Source organism: Mauremys reevesii, linkage group 9, assembly GCF_016161935.1.
Source record: "Mauremys reevesii isolate NIE-2019 linkage group 9, ASM1616193v1, whole genome shotgun sequence".
Classification (NCBI taxonomy): Eukaryota; Metazoa; Chordata; order Testudines; family Geoemydidae; genus Mauremys; species Mauremys reevesii.
In genome coordinates this window covers 46,359,245-46,385,922 of record NC_052631.1, presented here as the reverse complement: position 1 = coordinate 46,385,922, position 26,678 = coordinate 46,359,245, and the positions used below count along the sequence as shown (strand labels likewise).

General features: G+C 48.9%; 1 protein-coding gene across 1 annotated transcript in view; it reads right to left on the bottom strand.

The window, feature by feature from the left end:
- The window catches only part of HS6ST1 (heparan sulfate 6-O-sulfotransferase 1), a 266,609-nt gene extending 240,251 nt beyond the window's left edge, over window positions 1-26,358 (bottom strand). Inside the window, exon 1 of the mRNA XM_039487789.1 lies at window positions 25,426-26,358. Within this exon, the coding sequence (XP_039343723.1) occupies window positions 25,426-25,943 (518 nt within the window). The 5' untranslated portion in view covers window positions 25,944-26,358. The remainder of the gene's footprint in view (window positions 1-25,425) is intronic.
- Between the last annotated feature and the right edge of the window lie 320 nt (window positions 26,359-26,678).

Below are 26,678 nucleotides of genomic sequence, written 5' to 3'. Positions count from 1 at the left end.
ATCACCAAGTGATAGGAGCTCAGAGCCTTGCAAGGTCTTTCTCAGCTGCCTCTCAGAACAGAAAGATTCTAGCGCTGCTGCGCTAGAACCCAAGAGGGTTTTGCTCAAAACGATGCTCACACTTAATTCAAATTTTTATTTCCCCCAAACTTTTGGCATGTGAACAGCATCCATCAGAGTTTCAAAAATACCAAACTTCTGGCACCTCTTTGTTTAAATAAATAGCGTGAAAGTTGGACACAGACCAGCAAAATCCAGGAAATAACATATCTGAGGTTGCATCACAAAAATGTAATTGAAAGACACTGCAACCTTACTGGAAACATGCAACACTAATCCACAGCAAGTCCAAGGACAATGGAGACTCTCAACCAAGGCACTGAGCTACGTGCCACGTGGCTGGTGCCCTCTCAGTGGTTCTTTATTACTAGGATGCAACCTGATGCATGACATAAACTTGACATACTCATACAAGGTCAGACAAAGATTGCACAGGAACATCCGCCCTTTACCAGTGGAGCCAGCTGTTCCATATTGTGGGTTGCCATGACCAACCCAACCCCCTTTTCCACTGCAGCGATAGCAGTGCTTCTGGCCACCCGGAATCAGATCAATGTTACAATAGCCATGTTCAGTTTGACATCTGATCTCCTGGACAGCTGGCTGAGAGAGAGAGAGTTAACTGTCTTGGCTTTGAGCAGTTCTACCACTGCAAGAGCTGGGAAGAGAGGACTAGAAAAGGAAGTCCTTTAGTTGGCCTTTCCTGAGAGCATATGCTGCAACTGTTATCCATGCTTGGGTTTTATTAATAAAACACTGAAACTAAACCAGACTTTCCTCCTATGTGGCTAAGAATCCTATGATACGTTCACTTAGTGTCCGTGGCTTTAAGCCAAGTAAACCAATTCTCTCTCTCTCAGGTTGTGAGTCAGGCTGATTTTACAAGATTGCGTCTGTATTAGCAATTCTTATTATTATTGGGGTGAAGAACTGGGGAGAGGAAGAGGGAAACTAGTAAAAAAAAAAAGTTCTCTGCTCTATGAGAAAGGAAACCAAGTTGATGAATATTGGTTTAGGCTCCATACAAAGTTTTCACCTGCTCTTCCTCTGTTGCTCGGACAATACATCTCATGGCCCACTGTAGAGTTCTGGTTTTAACTTGAAAGACTCCCAGAGCCTCTGAACCCTTCCCCACTAGGAATAGGAAGATGGTAGCCAGATGACCCAGAAATACAAGAATCTCACAGGTTTTGAGGGCTGCTCTAGCTCCCTGAACTGATTTACAAAAACAACTGTCTTTGTAAACTCTCTTCATAGATGCTACTAGCCCTACTATGCTGCTCCTGGTAGGGGATGTGAAGGCCAGATAACACACAGGTATCCCCCCTGCTATCTGTGTCCTGAATTTTCACTTTCAAAGTCAGGTCACACTACTGCCACTCTGTGTCTGATTGAGACACCGATTATAAGTGACAAGAAGCTGAGCAGCAGCATTTTACATCTCTGCTGTTATAGAGCCAGAGGGGTTTGATTAGTGGAAGCCAGAATCGCAGACCATTATTTTCCCACACTGCTATCTAAAACAGGAAGCGTCACAATGGAGATTATGCATCCTGTACATGTCCTCCCGCCACCTCCACTGCTTTATCTATAAAGAGCAAGAGAGTATGTTGGACACAGATACAGTGGCTGGCTGATCAAATCAGAACTCAGTCAAGGGACCTGTATTATATCATAAAGCAGTGCACCATCAGGTGGCTCATTCTCCGTAACTATTCAACCTTTGGACACTCTGCTGAGAGTGAGAAAAAAAAATAGGGATGCCAGTAAGTGCCATATTGGATGGTTACACTTGTGGAGCGGACATCCGTCCTCTGAGAACGGGACTGATATTACCCACTGGATGGTTAAAAGCTTTCAGTCACTACTAACTTGGTCTGCATAGATCCAATGACCTGGGGGTGAAAGGTTCCATATCCACTGAGGCACCAGTCCTGGCTTTGTGTAGCACTCATCTTCAGCAATCATAGCTTCTCCACCCTCTACCTATGTGTAGCACTCATCTTCAAATACCACTCGTTTGTATTCTCCCCCCCCTCCCCAATTGAGTCTCACCAGCCCCAAGCTGAAACGAATTAGGGAACAAACTTTTCAAAACTTGCCCATAACTCCCCCCAACACACACACACACACACACCCTCCAGTCTCAGAGGTGTGATGTAAATGCATGGCTTCAAAGCAAGTGAGCTTTTATGGCATTCAAGAGGAGCCAAAACAACTTTGTTTCGACTTGCATCATCCGCCAGGGTGTAAAATACTGTACTTCCTTGCACGTAGTTTTGGCTTTCGCTGTCAGTCATGCATTTAAGAGGGTTATAAATGGGAAGGGGTGGGGGAACGCCAATAACCAGTGTTAACTGGAGTAACCAGCTCCTGATCTGAACTCACTTTTTTTAAACACTTGTTGAAATGCAGAGCATCTCCTTGAGCAGCAAGTCTGTATCCTTATCTGCAGAAATCCACCGGGATTCGAACTTGGAGACACTGCTGAAACCCCAGCAGCTGGGTTTGTTTGAAAGTAGGGTTGTTTGCTCTCCAACCCAGGGGAGATTAATGCTCTCTCTCCCCCTCTCCCACCCATATGACATCACAGAGACCATATCACTTAGAGAAGTTTCCCTTTCCTCTAGGAACTGAAGAGGTGTTTGTTTATACAAATGCTTCTCTGCAGAATCTATGCAGATCCTGATGCTAATGAGGATTTAACAGAAGATACCTTTGGAATCTCTTAGTTCAGGGGTTCTCAAACTGGGGGTCACAAGGTTATTACATGGGGGGGTCACGAGCTGTCAGCCTCCACCCCAAACCCCGCTTTGCCTCCAGCATTTATAATGGTGTTAAATATACTAAAACATGTTTTTAATTTATAAGGGGGGGTCGCACTCAGAGGCTCGCTGTGTGAAAGGGGTCACCAGTACAAAAAGTTTGAGAACCCCCGCCTTAGTTGTTTTGAACCATATAACTATTTTATGTGAGGGTACTTGTGGCTTTAAAGGGACCACGTAAAGTCAATTTCAGAATAAACCAGGTGCTATTACTAACAATGACATGGAAATCTGTTTGGATTTCATGCATCAAACAGTGTCCTTAAACAGTTTAAATATTAGCACAAAACACCCACAGGATCCTCATGAAAATGAGGCAATGCTTATGAAGCTAGCCCAGTGAGCAACATTTTAAAATACAGCAAAAAGGTCATACGTCCTCAAATACTTGAATAGCGCAGTACCTGAGTAGCTCCACTGACTTCCACAGAAAAAGAGGCTCTCTCTGGTCCTGTCAGGAGTAGGCAATAGTCCACCAATTCCCAAAATTGACATGCACAGCCCAGTACAGTAGCCCCTTTCCCCACTGCTTCCATCAGCACTCACTTGCAGATTTAGGCCTGCCCAGACACTCAGCCAGAAAAGAGACCTCTCATGACAATCCCTAATAGTCTACAGAGCTAGGAAATACCCTAGGAGGGAAGGGTGAGGGGATCCAAGCTGCCTGAAATGTTTGGAGGAGCAAGCGTCTCACTTACAACTCCGTAATGTTTAAGGATTCCATCCTTCAAAGTCTATAAAAGGTTTCCATTGAAGTGTTACACTGACAACAGACGCTCTTTCTTCACAGCCAACTACTGTCCAAACACAGCATTCTGCAGCAGAAGGGAGGAACTATTCATCATTCAGAAAGGTGCTAGAGTTTTATAAATTACAGCTGTATTCTTTTCTATTGTGATTTATGATGTCATTACTGCCCAACTACACCTCAAGTGTCAACCTCTCCTGTACCAGCAGCAAGAGGACAATAAGGAAAATGACTCGGATCAGGAAACACTCACACTGGAAAGCCGGGAGGGGAAGGGGAGGGCGGACAGAGGACATTTCCAAATAGAAATGGTGTCACAGTGGACAGCAGCTTGCAGCAAGGGATTTAATTCTGCATTTGTTTGAGGATAACTGGAAAACTGATTTGGGAAAACTATAGTATCACAGTGATTCTTCTCCCAGTCCCCTCACTACGGGGCCCATTCAAGGCTCACCCACATGACAGAGCCAGAGGCAATAAAGGACACCTTGTTCCTCCCTAAGGTACAGTCCTGCCCTCCCGTTACCACCCAATTGGTTTGGGGATGAAGCATAATCTAGAAGATGGGGCACTGGACTGGGAGCCAAGCAGTCCTGATTTCTAATCACATGTTGCCCCTTCTGTGACCTCAGGCAAATTGTTGAACCTCTGCCTTGCTTTCCTTATCTATAAAAAGAATACTTACTGTCCTACATGAGGATTATGATATGAAAAATATATAGCAGATGTATACTCACGTGCACTAAGTATTTGCTTTGAAATCTGTGGCTCACATGCTGTCAAGCTAATAGGGTCAGAAAAGTTTTGTCCCTACTGTGCAGGCAACACATCTGCAGGAGCTCTGAGACAATTCTAGTCATAGCATTTAAGGTCAGACTGCAAGAAGCACACAAGAGGCTTTGGCACAGCTGATGCACAGGCCTGTCACATCTGCAGTGCCTGCACTCTTGGGACGCATGGCCTCTTCCCTTGGTGCACTGAAAAGGGGTGGGAAATGGGCAGAGCTACAGCCCTGCTTCCTCTCCACACCTGCCAGCCACACAAGAGAAGGGCTCTGCCATTCAAAGTCCATGCTGCCTGGTAGACAGGAAACTGGGGCTCCTCCTGCTCCCTCTCTTTGGGGTGTGCTGTGCCCCCAAGGCTCGAAGCAGTCCCTGCACTCCACAGAACGGCAGTTCAGACAGTTTATAAAATTTGCACTAAACAGCTGAAGAAAACAAGCACCCACTCGCATATTACCTGGCATTGTTTTAGGAACACAAGAGCTGGCTGTGCAAACAGCATGAACAACCCAGCCTCACCACACTCAAAATACAGCACCCTAGCAACCTGGATGAGCAAGTCAGGACAGACTGCTGGGTAACAGGATTTTGTGTTCACCTCTCTCATGTAGCCAATGAGGGCAGCAATCGAACTTCTGCAACCCCAGAAATCCATAGATATTCTAGGCACTTCCTGGTTGGGCTCTAGAGAAGGTCATGGGATAGAAACAGGGAGAGGTGCACTGAACCATGTACTCTTGGTCAGAGAGAAAGGTGGAACATTTATGCTGAGCTGAGAGACCTGCCAGCATAGACAGGATTGCTTTACACACCAGACCTCAAAGGCTCATGCAGGACAACTGCTCTTCCTCCCCAAAGGCTCTTATCCTTCCAGCAGCTGCCATTTAACATCCAGCTATTTAGCACAGGTTTGTTAGTCCCTCTGACTCCAGGTCAGTGGCACGGGTAGGAACTGGGCTTCCAGGGACAAAGTCCAGAGGGGCAGCATTCTATTAGGGAGCTGGCCAGAAGGGAGCTGTAGAAACTGACCCTGCCACAATACTCAAAGCCAGTCTGTGCTGAAAATTTACATCGGCATAACTACACTGACCTCATCCTTGGTGCAGACAGCACTAGGCTGACAGAAGACTTCTTCAGTCGACTTAGCTACCTCTTCGCAGGGATATATATTAACTACAGCAAGGGCAGTGTCTGTGCTGAAGCATTACTGGCTGGGCCACTGTAGCATTTTAAGTGTAGACATAAGGCATGTCTTCACTAGCAACATTAAAGCGCTGCCGGTAAAAAAAAACCCCACCACCTCTATGAGGGGAATAGCTACCAGTGCTGGGATCACGGCTCCCAGCGCTGGTGCACTGTCAACACTGGCACTTTACAGCACTGAAACTTGCAGTGCTCAGGGGGGTGTTTTTTCACACCCCTGAGCGAGAAAGTTGCAGCGCTGTAAAGTGCCAGTGTAGACAAGGCCTGACACTCCTCAATGTTTGTTCCAAGGTACAGACATTTGTGGTTTACACCTTGGGCTCATTCTGTGTAAGCTCAGCTTTAGAAGTATGTTGTCAGCATGTTAGCTAACACATTTTAGAAGTCAAATGCAGATAAGACACCCTGCCTTTGACACGTTAAGCTGGTCTAGTTAAAGTCTACACATTAAACTGTAGACTGCGTCTGACGAAGTGGGTATTCACCCATGAAAGCTTATGCTCCAATATATCTGTTAGTCTATAAGGTGCCACAGGACTCTGTCGCATTTTACAGATCCAGACTAACATGGCTACCCCTTGGATACTTGACATTAAACTGCGTAGTCCATTCTAAAGACTTCAAACATGTTAGTTCCACCACAGGGGTGGGCAAACTACGGCCTGTGGTCCACATTCGGCCCGCCAGCCGATTTAATCCGGCCCTCGAGCTCCCGCTGGGGAGTGGAGTCTGGGGCTTGCTCTGCTCCCACACTCTAGCCAGGGAACAGGGTCAGCAGCTGCTCCATGTGGCTCCCAGAAGCAGCAGCATGTCCCCTCCTACGTTTAGGGGCAGTCAAGGGGCTTCGCAAGCTGCCCCCGCCCCAAGTGCCACTCTTGCAGCTCCCGTTGGCCAGGAACTGCAACCAATGGGACCTGCCAGGGTGGTGCCTGTGGACGCAGCAGCGTGGAGAGTCGCCAGGCCATGCCTCTGCATAGAACCAGGATGGGGGGACATGCCGCTGCTTCCGGAAGCTGCTTGAGGTAAGCGCTGCCCAGAGCCTGCACCCCTCAGGCCCTCCTTCGCCCCCGCCCCAGCCCTGAACTCCTAATTTCTGGCCCCACCCCAGAGCCCCCCCCCCATGCCCCAACCCTGATCCCCCTCCTGCCCTCCAAACCCCTCGGTCCCAACTTGGAGCACTCTCCTACACCCCAAATCCCTCAACCCCAGAGCCCTCACCCCAACCCTCTGCCCCAGCCTGGAGCCCCCGCCGGCACCCTGAACTCCTCAGTTCTGGGCCCACCCCAGAGCCCCCACCCCCAGAGTCCTCACCCCCACCCCAATTTCGTGAGCATTCATGGCCTGCCAGACAATTTCCATACCCAGATGTGGCCCTTGGGCCAAAAAGTTTGCCCACCCCTGCTATAATACCAACCTTTAAATAGTAAATAGGCAAGGCCTCAAAGGCAAGTCCTGAGCTACAGAACTCCCAAGGAAAGGAAACTCTGAAAAGCTCAAGTCTTGCTATGTTCAGGACAAGAAACTCAGGCCATGGCTACATTAGGAAGAAAGGTGTTGACTAACATGTTAAAATACACGTGAACAGGTGTCAAAAGCCTAGTGTATGGTTTTAACACTGGTTAGCGGATCAAGGGAGCTAATGTTTATCTCAACTGGTTAATGTGTTAAAGCCATAACTTGCCTTATAAACAGGATTATAACACGTATTAGCTAACACATTCAAAATACTCCTTTTTCCCCTAATAAGACCACAGAAACTTACACTTGCACAAGCAACTTGGCAAAATGCTAACTATAGTGTTTATAACCCAATCCAAGATGCATGTATGTGCTCACGTATGCGTTGTCCTCCAATCGTTCCTTTTCTGGCCCCAATTTCAAAAGCTCCGCTTATAACAAACAGCAGTTAAGCTCTGCCTTGGCTCTGCCCCAGTTTCATATTAAAATTCCTCCTGTCTTTCCCTTTATGATGAAGGCCACACCACATGTTATGACACAGGATCGCAAGCTAGGTTTAGCCCACTATTAGAAATCCATTGCAGAATTTGTTTTTAAGAACCCAACAGTTATTAGTTTGACGGTCTCATGTCAAGAGCCACCTATCACACATAAAACTCCATCGCCACAGCTAGCACAAAGTGGATTACAACACATGATTTTATTTTTTTTAAATCATGAGTCTTACAATGTTTGGTGGTTTTCTTAAAGCCCCAGCTCCTGGGTTGGGTGATTTCCTTTTAAATGAAAGCGGATTTTCTCATGTAAAAAAAAAAAAAAAAAAGATTCTAGCCCTCATGGTAGTGGAGCAAATGTTGAAAACATGCACCTCAAAAGCTTAAAACACAGATGCCAACTAAAACCAACCCCAGATCTGTTTATTTTTTAAAATGTCATAGGTTCTGACTCATGATTTTTGATCACTTTGGGTTGATAACAGTGGGATAAGGTGACCCTTCCAAGACCAGCCCAACAGTGAGTGAGGTGGAGACGTCAGACCCCCAGGCTGCTTGTCTGGCAGCTTTTAGAAACAATTCACATGAAAGCTGAACAGAAAAAAGAGGCGGGGAAAGAGGTAATCACCTGGCTCTCCTCTCAAATTGCTTCTTGGTGTTTGATTCCTGGCTTAACCCAAATTAACAAGGCACCTGACTTTCTTGAGAGGGGATGAAGGATTCACAGTCTCACACAGCTCATTGCAGAATCTTGTGGCATAATATTTCCCCCAAGAACTCTCTCAAACACACATTTGCTGTATAAGCCCCTAGAGGGGGGCTGAATACAGGTACTTAGCACCTGAACCAATGAGTTGTAGAAATTTTCACTTCTAGGTGACTAGTTTGAATCTGGCCCGGATCCATTGCAATGAGGAGGCAGGCAGCTCAGCAAACATGAGTGGCAGCCTACTCTAGTAGACAAGCACTGGGCAGAGAGTAGGATTCCTGTATTCTAATCCCAGCTCTGACACTGACTCTTTCTGAAGGCCAAGTCAAGTTACTTATTTTACCTATATTAAGCTTCTTTGCCAAACATTTCCACCATTACTATTAATCATTTTTATTACATAAAAGAGCCCTAGTCATGGAGCAGAATAAAAAGAGGATCCCTGCCATAAGGCGCTTACAAGCTAAGTATAGGAGAAGAGAACCAGATGGAAACAATGAGACACTACTGGTCAGCATGATAGGCAGAGATCTCAGTGCACCAGCGGCCTAACCGTCGCCAGATTGTTTTTTAGGCATCACAGCAAAGACAAGTTTTAAGGAGGGAGATGAAGGACAACGAGGTAGCTTTGCAGATGTTTAAGGGAAGCTTCTCCCATACATAAGTAGAAGCCCGGGACAAAATATGTTGGTGCTTGTTAAATTTTCAAATCAGTGGGTGATGGAAGTTGGCCTTGTTGGAAGACCTGAAGTAGAAGTCGATACCTCAATAATTTATGAGAGATAGGCAGGGTTAGGTTTGGTCATGAAGGACCGTGAAATTGAAGACTAGTTGCTTATTGTTTAATGCAACAGAGAATGGGGAACCAGTGGAAGGATGCAAAGAGAGGGTGACGTGGTCAAAACAATAAGCTAAGAAAAACTATCTTTGCAGCAGCATTATGCATAGACATGAGGAGAGCAAGATTGCATTTGTCAAGGCCAGAGAAGCAGATGTTGCAGTATCTGAGACACAAGATGACGAAAGCCTGGACAAAAGTTTTAGCTCTGTGAATGGAATGGAAAGACAAGACCTCAGGCAGCTCATAGAGATGTTATGTAGAAAGAACTGGCAAGATTTAGACACAGCCTGGATGTGAGGCCCTAGAAAGAAGTCAGCATTGAAGGTAGTGTCCAGGTTATGGACCCGAGTGACAGGCCCACGGTGATGGAGAAGGAGGTGGGGGAGAGATTTGAGGGGAAAACATTAGGAGCTCTGTTTTGGCCATGTTGAGCTAACGCTGATGGCTAGACAACCATGAGGAGATGTCAGAGTTACAGGCCGAGATTTTAGTTTGGACTGATGGAGACAGATCTGGAGAAGAGAGGTAGATCTGTGATTTGCCAGCACAGCGATGGTTGTTGAATTTGTGTTTACAGAGATGATTACCCAGAGACAAGGTGCAGAGGAAGAAGAAAAGGGAACCACAGACAGAACCCTGAGGGGAACCCCGCCCCACTAGAAAGATGGAGTGGGGGGGATGAACACGCTGGAGGAGCAGTTGGAGAGGTAGGGAGAGAATCAGAAGAGGGCTGAGTCACAAAAGTCAAGAATGGACAAGGTAAGAAGGAGGAAAGCATGGTATCCAGTGTCAAATGCAGCTGACAGCTTGAGGATGAGGAGGACGTAGGACTGGTTCAGAGGAATGGCCAGGAATGAATCTTTAGATGCTTTGATGAGAACAGTCTCCATGGAGTGCCAGGATTGAATCTGGATCAGAGAGGGTATTACCATCCCTCCCACTTGTTCAGCAAGAGCCCTGTTGTAGCCAAGGTGCTGCTGGCATTGTAATCACCCCATCAGATACACCGACTCTGAGCCGGTCAGACAACATGGCTGTTTAAACTCCAGCAGTTCCTCACCCCACCTCTGTTGCAAATACCACTTGTACTAGTGCTCCACCATTGCTACCACTGGTGGGGTTGAACTGGTGGTAGCAAGAGTGAGGATTTTGCGGCAAAGAAGCTTAGTGCAGACACTGCCTTAGGCCGTATCTACACTAGGAAAAAAGTGTATTTTTAAACCCACACTAGTGGCTGGTCGTAACTGGCTGAAATCAGTACAAACGCCAGTAAAATTGGGGCAAACCTTCAATGCAGACAAGCCTGAGCCAGCAAATTTTGGGGATACTGCAAAGAACTTGCTGACACCACCCTAAATATGCCCTAAAGTCAACCACGTGCACAGTGATGTGCGCTCAGTGTAGTGGAGTCATTACTGTTTGGATGGAGTGGGAAAGGAGAGGTTTCAAAGACCTATACGAAGGCCATCTGCTCTGAAAGGGCTTCTCTGCATTTGTGTATGCGCTTTGGTATGGGGCCAGGAGTGTGGAGTATTTTCCTTTACACAGATTTTCATTTAAGTAGACTGTACTGTACTTGATTAAGCCAAAGTAGACAGGATAAATCTATTCATTTTTGCCTCTTGTACAGCAACATGAGTTACATCTGTCTCTTTGCTTTGGAGAGACCTAGTTAAAGGAGATGAAAAAAAAGTAGCACAAGAGTAATCCTGTCTTTTCCAATTTAAAGCATGTTAACAGGAGGGATGGTTTACCGATTATGATTACAGTTTATGATTCTTGTGCTCCTAATTCTTCCAGCATCTCCACATGTAAAGCAAAGGATCTCAGGGAACTAATGAGTCAGCAAGCTACTGCTGTCGGTCTGCCCTAGGGAGCATTGATTTTTTTTCGAATACTTGCAGTACAGGGTTGTTGTTACCCTAACTGAAATCTTTACTGAAGGTGAGAGGGTCACACAGCAAGAGCTTCCAGTTTAAACATAAAAAAAAAAGTCAATTCAACTTTTATAGTATTTGTTTGGTTCCACCCACCCCCACCTCCCAAGAGGCATGAGGGGAAAACACAAAAATGACTCTCTTTTGAGAGAGAGAGAGAGAGAGAGAGAGAGAGAGAGAGAGACTGCACAGAGAACAGACAATGGAACACAGACAAAAAAAATAATCATCATCTTGCAGGTTTTACAAGGAAACTTGCAATAAATCTTTTTGAGGATTTTACTGGAGTCACCTGTCTTACACCTGTTTACTCCTAATGATGTTAGAGCTATAGGCCTTAAATTAGCAAGAGTAACCAATTTTGAGTGCCTAACTTGAGACAAAGTCGATTTCCAAAAGGGAGGTTGGGTGTTCAGCACTTTCTGAAAGTCAGACCCTTGAAAGGGGTCCCAAGTTAGGCATCCAAAGATCACTAGTCACTTTTGAAAATGTAGACCATACTGTCTATTTTATTTGGCAGAAGAGTTTAGAAGTTTTAGTTAATACTTCAAGATTAGCATTACTAATTTTCCTGAAAAGACTATAAAAACAAAACACAAAGAAGGCCCAAAAAGTTCTAGTAAAATCTAACCCAAAATATGACAGGATTTTTTGATAAATCACAGTGCAGCAAAAGAAATGCTAATGCCGTACTCTGCGATGAAGTGTAATCAAAGACTTTGCAGTTAATAAGCCGGAGAAGAGTTATGCAACAAAAATGTAGCATCAGACCACAAAAAAGTTAATTGCAAATCACCAATTTCTTGTTTAAAATGGCAGGAAATTGCCAAATATTTCCTCTATAAAAAGGCAGACAACTATTCTGAAAGGTGTATCATTAACCAAGGGTAGAGGACAAAGCAGCAGGAAAAATATGTTCAGATGCATTTAAGAAATCATGTGTATAAAGACACATCAGCCGATTCTGGAGGCAACAGAATGGCTGCACAGGTAGGGAATATATATATGAAAAATATAATCTTGAGATTTAGGGTAGATGTGTCAGACAGTTCCCACTCAAGACTTATTTCAGGTTAATACCAACAGATGTCTGACCCTTCGCAGGATAATGCTCACCAACCTTTGTGGGTGCCTTGTGTACAGTGAAAGCACTATACAATTGCTATGATCAATGACTTCATGTTAGGGCTAGAGGTGTGAGACAGAAGCCCTCTAACTTCTTTTTAGGGTAAGGGCTAGAAAGGCTGCCTGTCTCACACCTCTGCTCAGAAGTTCCCAGCAGCAGGACAGCATACAGAGCACAACTTCATGCCCTACCCCTTATGTGCAGCATATAATGCAAATAATCACAACCAAACCCCAGTACGCGTGGATTTTTTTAAATTCATGTTTACTGTGCACCACCATTTCTTAACACAGGTTGTTTATTTTCAGCAGAGACTAGATTGTTAGGAGACAAACGACAAGGACTAGGAGCTGCTGAGTGCTCCCTCCTTTGGCAATATCATAACCAGACCAAGTGCAGCACCAATTCACACCTGAAACCTGAAGTGCTGCAGAATAGACTGATTAAGGCCCTGGTCTCTTGATGGCAATAATTCCCTAAGGATTATGCACAGGGATAGAGAGCACTCTGTATAGAATCCAATTTCTGTACTGAGGGGATAGCAGGAGGGGAGAAATGCACAAAAAGCAATAAAATGCAATTACAGGGTCTGTGTCACCTTAGAACTGCACTAATCAGAAATTCCACTGATCAATCAATAGTTCTAAGACCATTAGGAATGATGGAAAACAAAACAAAAAACCCTTACAGACAGCCACCATCTCAGAGCCAAAAGAATCTGCAATGGATTCCTTTATTTCTATATCCTCCCCCCCCACACACACACACTTTTCTATTGAACCAAAAACCTCAGTATCATTTCCTTCCATCCCAACCTCAAACAAAATTCCACTAAAGAATCCTGACTCAACAGCTATACCCACTGCGACTATTAACAGTGGAAAACATGACAAGTAGCCTTGCTCCATGAAGAACAACTCTAAATTAACCAAGGAAACCCCCCCTATCCCAAATCCTAATATTTCTAAGGAATTTAAATGCAACCAGAGCTCAACTTTATGGAAACACAAAGTTTGGGGCAAGAGAAATATGCCATTTGGCTTTCTGAAGTAACCACACACACCCTATGGCAGGGTTTCTCAAACAAGGGTTGCCGCTTGTGTAGGGAAAGCCCCTGGCGGGCCAGGCCGGTGTGTTTACCTGCCCGTCCGCAGGTCTGGCAGATCACAGCTCCGGGCCAATGGGAGCTGCTGAAAGTGGAGGACAGTAAGTCCCTCGGCCCACGCCGCTTCCAGCAGCTCCCATTGGCAGCAGATCGCTGCTCCCGGCCAGTGGAAGCCTCGATCGGACGGACCTGTGGACAGGGCAGGTAAACACACCGGCCCAGCCCACCAGAGGCTTTCCCTACACAAGCAGAAGCAGCCAGCAGCAGATCCTGCTCTTAGGTGGGGGGCCACGGGGCTCTGCGCACTGCCCCCGCCCCAAGCACCAACTCCACAGTCCCATTGGCCTGGAACCCCTTCCTGAACCCCCAACCCCTCATCTCATACCCCCAGCCCAGAGCGCTGACCGTCTCCCGCAACCCAACCCCCTGCCCCAGCACTGAGCCCCCCTCCCCAGAGCCCCTTTTGCACCCAAAACCCCTCATCACCCCCACACTCCAGCCCTAAGCCCCTCCCACACCCACACCCCTTATCCCCAGCCCCATTGGGTCACAGGCATCAACAATTTTCTTCTTCTGGGTCGCCAGAAAAAAAGTTTGAAAACCACTGCACTAAACCAAACAGATACACCTACCTGAACTTGAACCAGCTATTTCCTGTTTATTCATCAAACCACAGCTGTACAGTCAAACTGCTTCCAGGCCAAAACAGCTGTCATACCACAACCACACAACTATTGACTAACTTCTATCACAAAGCTCTGTGTAAGCTCAAAAGCTTGTCTCTCTCACCAACAGAAGTTGGTCCAATAAAAGACATTATCTCCCCCACCTTGTCTCTCTAATATCACAAACCTAGCCACCGTTGTGAACAAATGTATTAGAAACAGATTAAGAAGCAATCATCCATGACCATGTGCGGCAGCCACAAACAAGGTTCAGATAGGGCAAATGATGAGCAGAAAGGGGCTATCACAGAAAGCGAAGTGATCAAAGCGGTAAGTCAAACTCGCAGAGAACACAAAACTGTTTTTAGGAGGACTGGGTCTCCACTCAGCTTTGTTTGGCTACAAACATCCTCCCAGAGCGAATCACAGAAATCCTGCATTACTGTGTATGTGTGCCAGCAAAGACTTTAAACTGTCTCCAGTGCACTTGTACAGAGCCTGAAAGTTCATTAAGAGCCCAATCCTGCAAATCAGTGGAAGTTTCACAGGAAAAGGTGTCCAGTCTCTCCTTAGTTTGGGGTGGGGGTGATTGGATTGCCCAAAGAGGGAGTCACTGGCACCTCTAGGTTACAAGGGGAGACTTTTCCAGCAATGCTTTCCTAAAGAGAAGAACAAAGGTAATTATGAATGCTTCCAGCTCCTATGCTAGCATAGAACAAAAATCCTTCATTCCTCCCCTTCAGGGAGAGATTCCTCAGGATACACAGCAAACATGCCCTGCTTGGTCATGCCAGGTAAGTGTGCAGCTGCCTTATCAGGCCTTAGTCGCTTTGGGTGCATGCACTTTCTTTATTAAAGGTTAACTTAAAGCAGGGGTCTCAAACTCAAATGACCACGAGGGCCACATGAGGACTAGTACATTGGTCTGAGGGCCGCATTACTGACACCTCCCCCCTGCCACCCTCGGCCCTACCCCCACTCCACCCCTTCCATGAGGCCCCGCCCCAGCCCCGCATCTTCCAATCCCTTCCCTGAAATCCCCACCCCAACTCCGCCCCCTCCCTGCCACCAGGGGGTGTAGGAGGGATGAGGGGTGCGGCAGGGGGCTCAGGGCAGGGAGTTGGGGTGTGGGGTGCAGGAGGGATGAGAGATGCGGCAGGGGGTTGGGGTGCAGGAGGGGTGCAGCAGGGGGCTCAGGGCAGGGGGTTGGGGTGCAGGGTGTGGCAGGGGATTCAGGGCAGAGGGTCGGGTGCAGGGTGCGGCAGGCAGCTCAGGGAAGGGGGTTGGGGTGCAGGGGGTGCGGGGTGTAGCAGGGGGTTCAGGGCAGGGGATCAAGATGCAGGGTATGGCGGGGGTCAGGGTGCGGCAGGGGGCTCAGGGCAGTGGTTTGAGGTGCAGAAGGGGTGTGGCGGAGGTCCGGATGAGGCAGGGGGTTGGGGAGCAGGGTGTGGCAAGGGGCTCAGGGCAGGGGGTTCGACTGCAGGAGGGGCTCAGGGGGCGGGCTCTGGCCCGGCACGCACTGTCCCCGCGCTGCCCCGGGAAGCGGCTGGAACGTGGGGGAGTAAGGGCACAGGGGTGTGTGTTGCTGTTGCTTCAGGCACCGCCCCCAGCATCTCCCATTGGCCAGGAACAGGGAACCGCGGCCAATGGGAGCTGCCGGAGGCAGTGCTTGAAGCAACAGCAACACCCCCCCCCCCCGCACCTCTCTTCCCCCACATTCTTTCCACTTCCTGGAGCGGCGCAGGGGCAGGGCAGGCATGCAGGGAACCTGCCCTGCCCCTGGTGCGCGCCGGGCCAGAGCCGCTCTAGGTAAACACTGGGGGAGGGCGGGGGGGGGGGAGGGCTGCAAGGAGCTCACGGGCCACAGAAAATAACAGCCTGCAGGCCGCGTGTTTGAGACCTCTGACTTAAAGCCACTGCAGCATCCCACTGAAGGGCTGGTGGCTCACAAAGCTTCTTAATCATCAATCCCCCCGAGCGTGCCTAGGAAGATCTGAAGCTTGTATTGATCAGGTCCGCACTAGCTTGCAATAGGTATGTGTGCATCATTTTGGGTGCAGGATTTGTCACTCCTCTTTTTCATGTTAAGAGATTTGTGATTGCCCGGTGTCTTATTTCTAATATCACATGCCTACAGGTTGTACCCCTTGCTGGCTCTGAAAGGGGAAGGGGCAGAATCGAAATGAGGATAAACTAATAATGTAATGGGGGTGGAGGGAGAAATCAGAGCTCTTACACAAGTTTTAATTAAAGGACTAAAGCAACGCAGTGTTTCAAAATCAGGTTAAACACAAGTAGACACTAAAGCCGGGACAAACCTAAGGAGTCGTCATCTTTCCCACTTTGCCAGCAAAGGACAGACATTCCAATAGTAATTAAGCCTGATGTAGAACATTAGAAGGGCCCTAGGTGACTCCGGTGAACAGAACACCTTAATTCTAAGACAGCAGGTTTGGGATTTTTTTTTGTTTTTTGTTTTAAATTAGCCAAAAGCCTGATCTCAATGACTAACCTAATTCAATGATTTCCAGTCCACCAAACTAAAACGGTCTCAGCTGTGGAGAACTGACCATATTTAAGATCCATCTATCTTGACTAGGGTGACCATATTTCCCAAAGGGAAAATGGGACATCCCCAGTCACTCACTCAAGCCCCACCACCACCACCGGTGAGGCTGTTGCCCAGTTGCTGGAACCCTGTGCCATCCCCCGCATGCTGGAACACTATCTCCTCCTCCCCCCTGTGCAGGGCTGGCATCTCCACTCAGCCTCCCGCATATTCCTCCACACCTCCCTTTTTTGACAAAAGTGGGCATTTGTCCCATTTGCTCTTGCCAACTGATCAAATCAGCAAGAGCAAACGGGACAAATGCCCAGCTTTGCCAACAAGTCAGGATGGCTGTGATAGGGCTTAAAAAAGGGACTGCCCCTGGCAAAACAGGACGTGTGATCCCCCTACTCTGGGCTGTAGAAATCAGGGCAACTGGATGCAACGTGTAGGGGGTTCCATATCTGGCCAACTGGCTGTAACATACCTGGGGGGCAAAAGGAATTCAGTTTTCCACATTCCAAAGGCCTTTCTCTCCTCTCACTTTCAATAGTTTTACTCTGTTACTATTCAACTGCCTTCAGCAGAATTACTCCAGAGCCACACTGGTGTAGCTGACTTGTGAACAATGTCCTTAGCTCTCTGAATACACACATCCCATACGAAACTGTGAAAGTTCACACTTTAAAAAAATCAAATTGGCAAAAACCCTCCATACTCCTGGGCTCTGCTAATTGTTTCTTTTACTAAAATAAAATAAAAACCTGCACAAAACAAACACTGTAAATAGCTTGCCAGAGAGACTCCAGAATCCAGGCAAATGGATTTGCTTAACTATGGGTGTTACTGAAAACCTACAACAGACATCTGGGATTTTGCATTTTTAATGTTCATATATGGTATTTTATTGTTTATAAAGAATTCAAATCCAGATGAGGGTTGGGAGGGGTTTTTTTTGTTTTGTTTTTGTATTTGTGATCAGAAAAAAAATGTTCCTGTCAATTTCTTGAGCATCCTGTGAAATGTAGATTAAAAGCTCAGCAGGTGAACTTCTGTGACAGACTCCCATATAAACACATACACAAAGCCAAGATTAAGTTAGCCTCTTGAGGAGGCTCATTAAAAAAGAAAATAAAAGAAGCAATCTACACAGCGTTTGAAACAGAAATTAAATGGGGGTGAAGAGCAACACAGTTCCAGTGTTCTGCCAAATACGCAGCCTATCCTAAAGCAACTAGCAGCTTGAGCCGAATGGATATTTAAAGCTGCTACATGCCTTATAAACTATCTCCATGTGAACAACAAATCTTCAGAAAAATAACCACTTTACATGCTCTTGTTTTGGTACAAAGAAGAATGAACCAGTAGGGCTAGTTATAAAGATTTTCAGTGAGGAGAGGAGGGGAGAATAAGGGAATGGATCTCCCTTGGCTTAAATTTATTTATGTCCTTATTATTCCCACAGAACACAATTAAAACGAGGAGGCATCAGGCTCATAAGCGAAGTGCCGTATAAGAAGGTCTTGAGAACTTCTAGCTCTTCACAGTCCTTGGCGCAGAGGACGATAGGCGCAGCAGGCAGAGTGAAACACCACGGTGCCATTAGGGCAGTGGTCCCCAAACTGTGGAACACGCCTCCCAAGGGGGGGGACGGAGGAACATCTGGCAGGGCACACGGTGGGGGGGGGGCAGGCCAGCCCCCAATGGGGGTGGGGATAGAACACCACCCAGTTCCACTCTGCCCCAACACAGCTCCACCCCCTGCTCTGCCCTCATTCCCTCTCCATCCCCAGGCCAGCTCCGCCTCTGCCCCATCCCCAGTTCTGCCCCCAACTCCCCTGCTGAGCCAACTGTGCAGTAATGGGGGGGGAGGGGGAGGGGAGAGCCACAGACAGATTCCATTACTTGTAAGGGGGTGGGTGACAGGAAAAGTTTGGGCACCACTGCATTAAGGGTTGGTCCGAGAATCTTTCCATTCACTTTAAGGGCTTTAGATCAGTGGTTTTCAACCTTTTTTATCATTTGCAGATCCTAAAATAATTTCAAATGGAGGTGCAGACCCCTTTGGAAATCTTAGACATAGTCTGTAGACCCCTAGTGGTCCATGGACCACAGGTTGAAAACCACCGATTCAGATCAAGCCCTGAGTGGAGAATGTGCAAAGTAAGCCAGTCTTACTTTGGCTATCTATTAATAGTGACAATTAGGCTAAAGAACTGAGTTAATGCAAAATATAATGGTGTGAAGATTTTAAAAATCAACTCAAGATTTTGGGCATCTCAATTTTAGATGCTTAACTTGAGATAAATGAAAGAAACTCAAATTTATATAAAGCACTGAGCTCCTGTCTTCTGAAAGTCAGGCCCCTTTAAGGTGTCTTAAATAGGGCACCCAAAATCACTAGCCAGTTTTGAAAATCTTGATCAATATGTATTAAGTACTAACTGTGAAAAACAGAGAACAGGGTTCTGTTCTCAAAAGACTTGCAGTCTATCACCTAACAGAATCATCCTGCAGAGACTGTAGATAATGTATGCTTTTGGTTCACAATGGAGCTCGCTTTAGTTCCAAATGTTACAAGCACAGAAGACGACAATGTATTCCTTTTATTGCATGTGAACAAAACATAACATTTACTTCAAGAAATGCTTGCCCAAAAATAATTTACAAGTGTCTTTTATATACAAAGCATGGTAAACACCACTTAAAGACAACAAAACAGCATAAACTTAAAGCACACTGACCCACTAGAGCTAAAAATGTCTGTCTCTTGTTTACCGTATCAATCCAAAAAACCCAAACAAAACGAAACCCCAGGAATGCGCAGTCTTTGGACATTCTAGCACTCCCCATCATTAAGGCCAACTCAGAGCAGAACAATAAAAAGACCCAAGTGCATTGTAAATGTATGTACCATGCCTAGGTTATGGACTGCAGAGCAATAGGGCACTATGCAGTGATAAAGCTGCATTCCTTTCCAAGTTAAAAGCTTTTAACACATGATTTGTACACGTGGGCATTTCTGAATAACCTTCGCTTTCCAAGACCTACTGGAAGGCAGAGTGTTAGACAGATTTTTGATCAGACGATAACTGTTGTGTTTTGGGCAACAAACATCGCTTTCCCACTCTTCTAATGCTGATGCAATAGCTGGAAAGAGCAACATTGTCAAACTTCACTGTACAGGGCCAGTTTAACTCTCCTGTGGGCCCGGGGCACTTAGCTTTTTGTGGGGACCCTGGGGGTTTGGAGTGGGCTCAGGGCTGGGAATTGTGATGCAGGAGGGGGTGCAGCTCCAGCTTGGGGGGTGGGCTTTGGGGTAGAGACAGAGATGTAGGGTGACCAGATGTCCTGATTTTATAGAAACAGTCGCAATTTTGGGGTCTTTTTCTTATATAGGCTCCTATTACCCCTGTCCCGATTTTTCACATTTGCTGTCTGGTCACCCTACAGGGATGGGACAGGGGGTTGGGGTGCAGGAGGGGGTGTGAGGTGCAGGCTCCAGCCGGGAGGCGCTTACCTCGGGCGGCTCCTGGTCGGCGGCGCAGCAGGGCTAGTAGGCAGGATCCATGCCAGCCCTGGCTCCGCGCTGCTCTGCTCCCTGAGGTGGCTGGCATGTACCCAGCCAATGGGAGCTTCAGAGCTGACGCTGGGGGCAGTGTGCAGAGATTTCCTGAATGCCCCTTGCGTAGGGGCCACAGGGGCACATTGGCAAGCTGGCGCTCGCGGCTCCAGACCGGGGGAGGGGGGGACACACACGGCAGTGCTGAGGCTCAGGAACATGTGTCCGGCCCGCAGCGGGGAGACTTGCCGCAGGCCACATCCCACCGATAGGGCTGCCCTCAGCCTGAGGCCCTGGACTGCAGCCCCTAAAACCCCTGCATTAATACAGCCCTGTCACCGTACCTACTGAATATAAAGGAAGGAACTGAATGTTCTGGAAAGTGAATTTTCATGTCTCCACTGCAGAAGAATGTAAAAGTAACTTTAGAATTCTGAAGTCTTACTAGGTTCAAGGAGACCCAAATGGTTGTCTGGAGCTTGTTCAAGTAAGAATTTCGTAGTCAAATCCTATTTCAACACTAGCTTCTCTCAAATGCACAGGTCGCATAAAAAACAAGCACTGTTTTGATGGCCAAGATACATTATTCAGAGCAGGGAAATGAAGTGGTATGATTGCTAGTGTACTGGAAATAATGCAAGAAGGTATCCTTTTTCCATCTGAACAAATGAAATTCACTACATCACTGATTTTAAACAAACATCTCTCATTTATGAATCCTGATTTCATTACAAGCCAGAGAAATGTTATCTTTTTGTGAAGATGCCTTATGAACACAATGAACTGTACTTCATTACAATAGAGCACTGTGCTAGGACAATATTACAAAGTCAACTGGCAGCTGTTTATTGTACCAAAATCATCCCCAGTTCAAAATTAATGAAAGGCCAAGCACAGTGTGTGTAAACAAACCAAGATTACTATAATCAGATTACCTAAACCTCCACACCATGGCCTCCACATTTCTGAAAATCAAGTCCTAATGCAACCTAACCTGTGGGGTAACAGAAACAGAGAGACCACAGCACTAATATTAGCAAAACTAATATTAGGATACACACAGGGACGGATTTAGAGTTAGTGGGACCCTGTGCGCAGCTTCATTTTCAGGCCACCCCTCCCCCCCAGGACCCAGCCAAGAAAAAGAACATTCTCTCTTATCTCCCCGACATTTTTCATTCTTTTTTTATTCATCCTCCTCCTATAAGTAATGGGAAGTAAATGAAAATAAAGTGAGGCACCTTGATTGGGGTGCTGGGGGTTGGGGTGCAGGAGGAGGTGTGGGGGTCGGGCTCTGGGAGGGAGTCTGGGTGCTGGGCTCTGGGCTGAGGCAGTGGGTTGGGCGCTGGTATGGGCTCTGAGCTGGGGCAGGGATGTGGGAGGAGGTGTGGGGGTCGGGCTCTGGGAGGGAGTCTGGGTGCTGGGCTCTGGGCTGAGGCAGTGGGTTGGGCGCTGGTATGGGCTCTGAGAGGAGGTGTCGGGGTCGGGCTCTGGGAGGGAGTCTGGGTGCGGGCTCTGGGCTGAGGCAGTGGGTTGGGCGCCGGATGTGGGCTCTGAGCTGGGGCAGAGGTGTGGGCTCTGGGAGGGAGTTTGGGTGTGGGCTCTGTGCTGGGGCGTGGGAGAGGGTGTAGGGGTCGAGGTGTGTGTGTGTGTGGGGGGGCTTACCTCGGGCAGCACAGCTCCCAAAGCAATCAGCGCACACACCCCTGGCAGCAGCTCGTAGGCAGGGGGTCTCCGTGAACCGCTGACTGCAGGCACCGCTCCCACAGCTCCCACTGGCCACAGTTTCCAGCCACTGGGAGCTGTGGAGTCAGCACTCATGGCAGGGGCAGCGTGCGGAGAAACACACACCCCCAGGCGGCAAGGAGGGAGGGAGGCAGAGCAGGCAGGGAGCCGCCTTAGCCCTGCTGCTGGCACGTCTCTGCGCACCCCTTGGGGAGAAGTGGGCATCGGGTCTCCATGCACTGCCTGGGGAGGGGGCCGCACACAGAGCCATCTCCCCCTCCCCCCCACCAGAGGCATGCAGAGACATGCCAGCAGCCGGCCACTTCCAGGAGCAGCATGGGGCCACCGGCCACAGCATGCAGGCCGCCTTCTTGCCTGAGCACTCCTGTGCTGCCAGCTGGGACTCGGGCAGGTTGTCAGATGAGATGTGTCCTGCATTTGGGGGCCCCCCCAGTCATTGGGGGTCCCGTGCCACCACATGGTTTGTTTCATGATAAATATGCTCCTGGATGCACTGGGCGCCTAGATTATTTTTTCAATATATTTTGAGCACAAATAGTTTAAAAAGTGTCAAATGCCTTAAATCCCCCCCCCCCAAAACAAATATTAGAGAGAAAACAAGCTCATTTAAAAATTACTGAAAAGGTGCAATACTTAGTAGCTGGTTCTGAAATCCCTACAAAATACACACAGAATCCATTCCCCGAAGTGGAACATCTTCAGAAAGAACTAATTATTAAGCCTTTAAGGTTAAAGGTAACTGAGCAACCATGTAACAGGACCCTTACTATGTGTGCACAATCTGGAGCTTCAGCACTATGCTATTCTGTAGTAACTGTAGGAAAAAGCAAGGAGGATAGGGTTAAATACTGAAGGTAGAGTAGGTTTAAGTACAACTGAGGATCCTGAACACATGGGTGTCTGGATCTATCCAAAAATCTGTCTTTATGGCAGGTTAACAGTTTGCTAGCTGGGTGCCAAGGTTCACAGACTGGGTTCTTACCAGATTTGAACTTTGAGCAGTTTTCATTGCAGCACTTCACTAAACCACATCAGCAACAGGACAGGTGAAGGGTATTTTGTTTATAAATGTTTACAAGTGCCTTAAAAATAAAAGATCACAAGGAAAGCCTGGTTTGCTGCTCCTGGATCAGCCAGCATGACAGTGACTCAAGTATAGTATTAGGATGACTAACACTGAAATGCACTGAGATCCGTTGAAAAGAGCAGTAATCGCAATAGAGGCAATAAAGAATACTAATAACTAATACACTAATAACTGCATACTGCTCCTAGGACAAGACCAACTAAAATGGTTTAATGAAGAAAGAACAGCGATGCTAAAACACAGACTTGCTGTAAGGCTGCCGTTCACTAAATGGATTATTACGTATGCTATTAACAATATATATATACAGCACACGGCATTAACAAATGATTGCATAAAATGTTGCACAGCTCTGAGAATGAAACTTAAAGAAAAAAATTATACAAGGGATAGTAATAACAACAACAGTGATTTACATTCACTAACGAGATCGTGCATGGTATTTCAATGATAGTTTTTAGCTGACCCCTACTAGACCTCTTGGACTCAAAGACACAAAAACATGTTAAATTTGGGAAGCAGGAATAAGAACAATTGGAGATGCTTTTAAACAAACCAATTTAAATTTACATAGATTATTGTAAATTATTAGTTTAAGAGCAAGTTAAGATTGGGGCAGTGGAATGAAGGGTAGGATGCAAGAGAATAGGAATGCAGTGGGATTTGGTGTCTGTGTGAGAGGGGCTGGGGGTCGGACTGGGCATGTATAAGGATGAAATTTTGAGAGAGTTGTCTTGCCTGGGACTTTGGGGTGACGTGCTCTCTCTTGCCCAAGTGGAAGACAGAGAGATAAAGGGGATGTAGGTTGAGCTTGGGAGGGGAAACATACAGTTTTCAGCTAAGGCTTTTGAAGCATCACTTACTGTGCACAGAAAAGGATAGGGACTGAAGGGGGGAATATAGAGTGGGTGTAGGGCTGAATGGGGTATGCAAAGTGGAATATGGGGGTGATTGTGCACATACATGGGGGGGGGTTAAGTGTGCAGGGGATTGGTTGTCTTGGGTCTCTCTTGCCTGCAATTGAGGGTGTACAGGTTTAGCTGGGGTACAGGAGGATTAGGGATGCACAGAGTAGGGTAGGCATATAGATTACACGGGCAAGGATAAGGCTGGGCTGAGGAGTGGAGAGTGCACAAGATGGGATGTGGGGGTGCAGGGGGGAGGTTCAGTGAATGCAATGGGGTGAGCTAGAGTGCAGAAAAGAGGTGCAATGCCTGTAACGGTGTGGGCAGAGGGGGTGCCTGGGCTAGGGATGCAGAGGGCAGGTGCAGTGTATATTGTGGCAAGGGCAGGGAGTGCAGATGGATGCATGCTGTGGGGGTTACAGAGGGCAGGTGGTCTGAGCTGGGGATGCAGCGAAAAGATGCAGCGTACGCCATGGGGGTGGAGAGGGGATCTCTGGGTTGAGGGTGCAGAGGAGAGTGCAGTGTATGCTGTGGGGTGCAGAAGTGGGTGGCCAGGCTGGGGTGCAGAGGGCAGGGGCATGCATGCAGTAGGGTGAGCAGGGGAGGCAGACAAGATTACAGTGTATGCAGTGCTGTAGGCTGGGGGGGGCTGAGAGAAGTGCAGTGCATGCCATGGGCTGGGGGTGCCTAGAGAAGTGCAGTGTATGCTGTGGGGGTACAGAAGGGGGTGCCTGGGCTGAGAGTAGAGAGAGGGGTGCAGCGCATGAAAAAGGGGTGCCTGGGCTGGGGGTGCAAACACTGCAGAGGTGCAGAGGAGGTGCCTGGGCTGGTGGTGCAGAGTACAGTGCCCTGAGTGAGCGTGCAGATGGGGGCGCAGTGAGGGGTGCCCAGGTTGGGGGATAGAGAGGAGTCCAGCGCATGCAAAGGGAGTACCTTGACTGGGGGTGCAGTGCACACTGTGGGGGCACAGATGAGGTGCCCAAGCTCAGGGTGCAGAGAAGTGCAGTGGGAATGAAGAGAGAGGTGGCGAGGGGGTGCAGTGCATGTTGTGGAACTGAAGAGGGGGTGCAGTGCATGCTGTGGAAATGAAGAGGGGGTGCTGAGGGTGTAAAGGAGTGCAGTGCATGCTGTCGGCTGGGCTGGGGATGCAGAGAGGAGTACAATGCAAGCCATGGGTGTGCAGAGGGGGTTCCCAGGCTGGGGGTGCAAGGGATGCCCAGGGGGATGTAGTGAACGCCATGGGGGTGCAGCGGGCATTCCCATGCTGAGGGTGCAGAGCATGCTGCAGGCTGGGCTGTGGATGCAGAAGGGAATACACTGTATGCTGTGAGGGTACAGAGGGGAGTTCCCGGGCCGGGGCTGCAGGGGAGCATAGTGCATGCCCGCAGGCAGGGCTGGGGGTGCAGAGTACAGCACACACTGCGAGGATGCTGAGAGCAGTTCCCAAGCTGGGGGTGCAAGGCATGCGCACAGGCTGGGCTGGGGGTGCAGAGGGGAATACACTGCACGCTGTGAGTGTGCAGAGGAGCGTTCCCGGGCTAGGGGTGCAGTGAACACCATGAGGGTGCGGGTGGGTTGTTTCCCTTGCTGGGGATGCCAGGCATGCCCGCGGGGTGCCGCTCACCTGGGGGCTTTGAGCGCGGCGCTCTCCCTCTTGTCCAGCACGCCGGGCACGCAGCTGGTGAGCTCGGTCCAGTCGGCGTGCAGCCCGCAGCTCCAGCCGGTGGAGAAGCGCGAGAAGAGCCAGGTCTCCCGGCGGTTGGGCCGGTAGCAGGTGCACTTCTTCTGCCCGGGCCGGCAGTCGCAGGGCACCTCGAGCCGCACGTTCTGCACCAGGTGGCGGCCGAAGGTGGTGCCGCCCGTCTTCTGGATGTGCAGGAAGACGATCACGTCCTCGCCCTTCATGTCGAAGGCGAGCGCCCGCTCCAGCGCCCGCACGGGGAAGTAGTACTTCTTGACATAGTGCGGGTCCGGCGTGGGGAAGAGGTCCAGCTCCTCGGCCGGGGCGCGGCCGCTGGGCGCCCCCAGGCTCAGCCCCGGCCCCACGTACTGGTACAGGATGAGCATGAAGCACACCGAGCCGGCCACGATCAGCAAGAACTTGCTGGTCCTTTCAACCATGCTCCTGCCAGCGCGCCTCATGTGTCACCATCTCCCGGGGCTGGGCACGCGGGGGGCAGCGGCGGGGGGCACGGTCCGCTCCGCTCCCGTCCCCCCACAGCGGCTGGCACCCGGGGCAACCCCCCTTCCTCCTCCGGCGAGCGGTGCCGGGGCGCTGCGGTGCGGGACAGAGCGAGCGCCCGGCGGTACCAGCCCCCTTCCCGGTCGGTGTCTTCTCTCCCCGGGCGGGACTCGCCGATCGGGAGGCGCGCGGCTGCCGGGGGCGGGGGGGAAACTGGCTCGAGCCCTTCCTGCCGCTAGCGCGAGCCCACCATGATCGGAGCCCAGCATGCACAGCGCCGGCGCCGCTCGCTCCGCTCCGCTCTCGGCGGCCGCCTCGCGCCGACAGCAGCAGCGCGAGGCAGAGAGAGACAGAGAGACGGCAAAGCCCCGCAGCCCTTTCAGCTCTGAGGTTGCAAGCACCCGCCCGCAGCCTTTTTTCCCCCCTCCCCTTTTCCACTTCCTACACACAGCCGCTGGCTCCGCTTGGGGAGCTCTCCAGGCTCGCGGACTTTTACAGTTCTCCTCAGAGAGCAGCAGGACGGTCCCCTTTGCCTTTGCCTTTGCCTTTCCTCCGCTCCGCTCCGCTCCTCCCCACCCCCCAGGTTGCTAAGGTGCAGAACTGCTAAGCTGTGGCCATTTAAATAAGGGAGATTTCAAAGCCAGGAGGGAACAATCGGGGAAGGCCGTAAAGGTGTCGTGGAAACACTTTGCAAT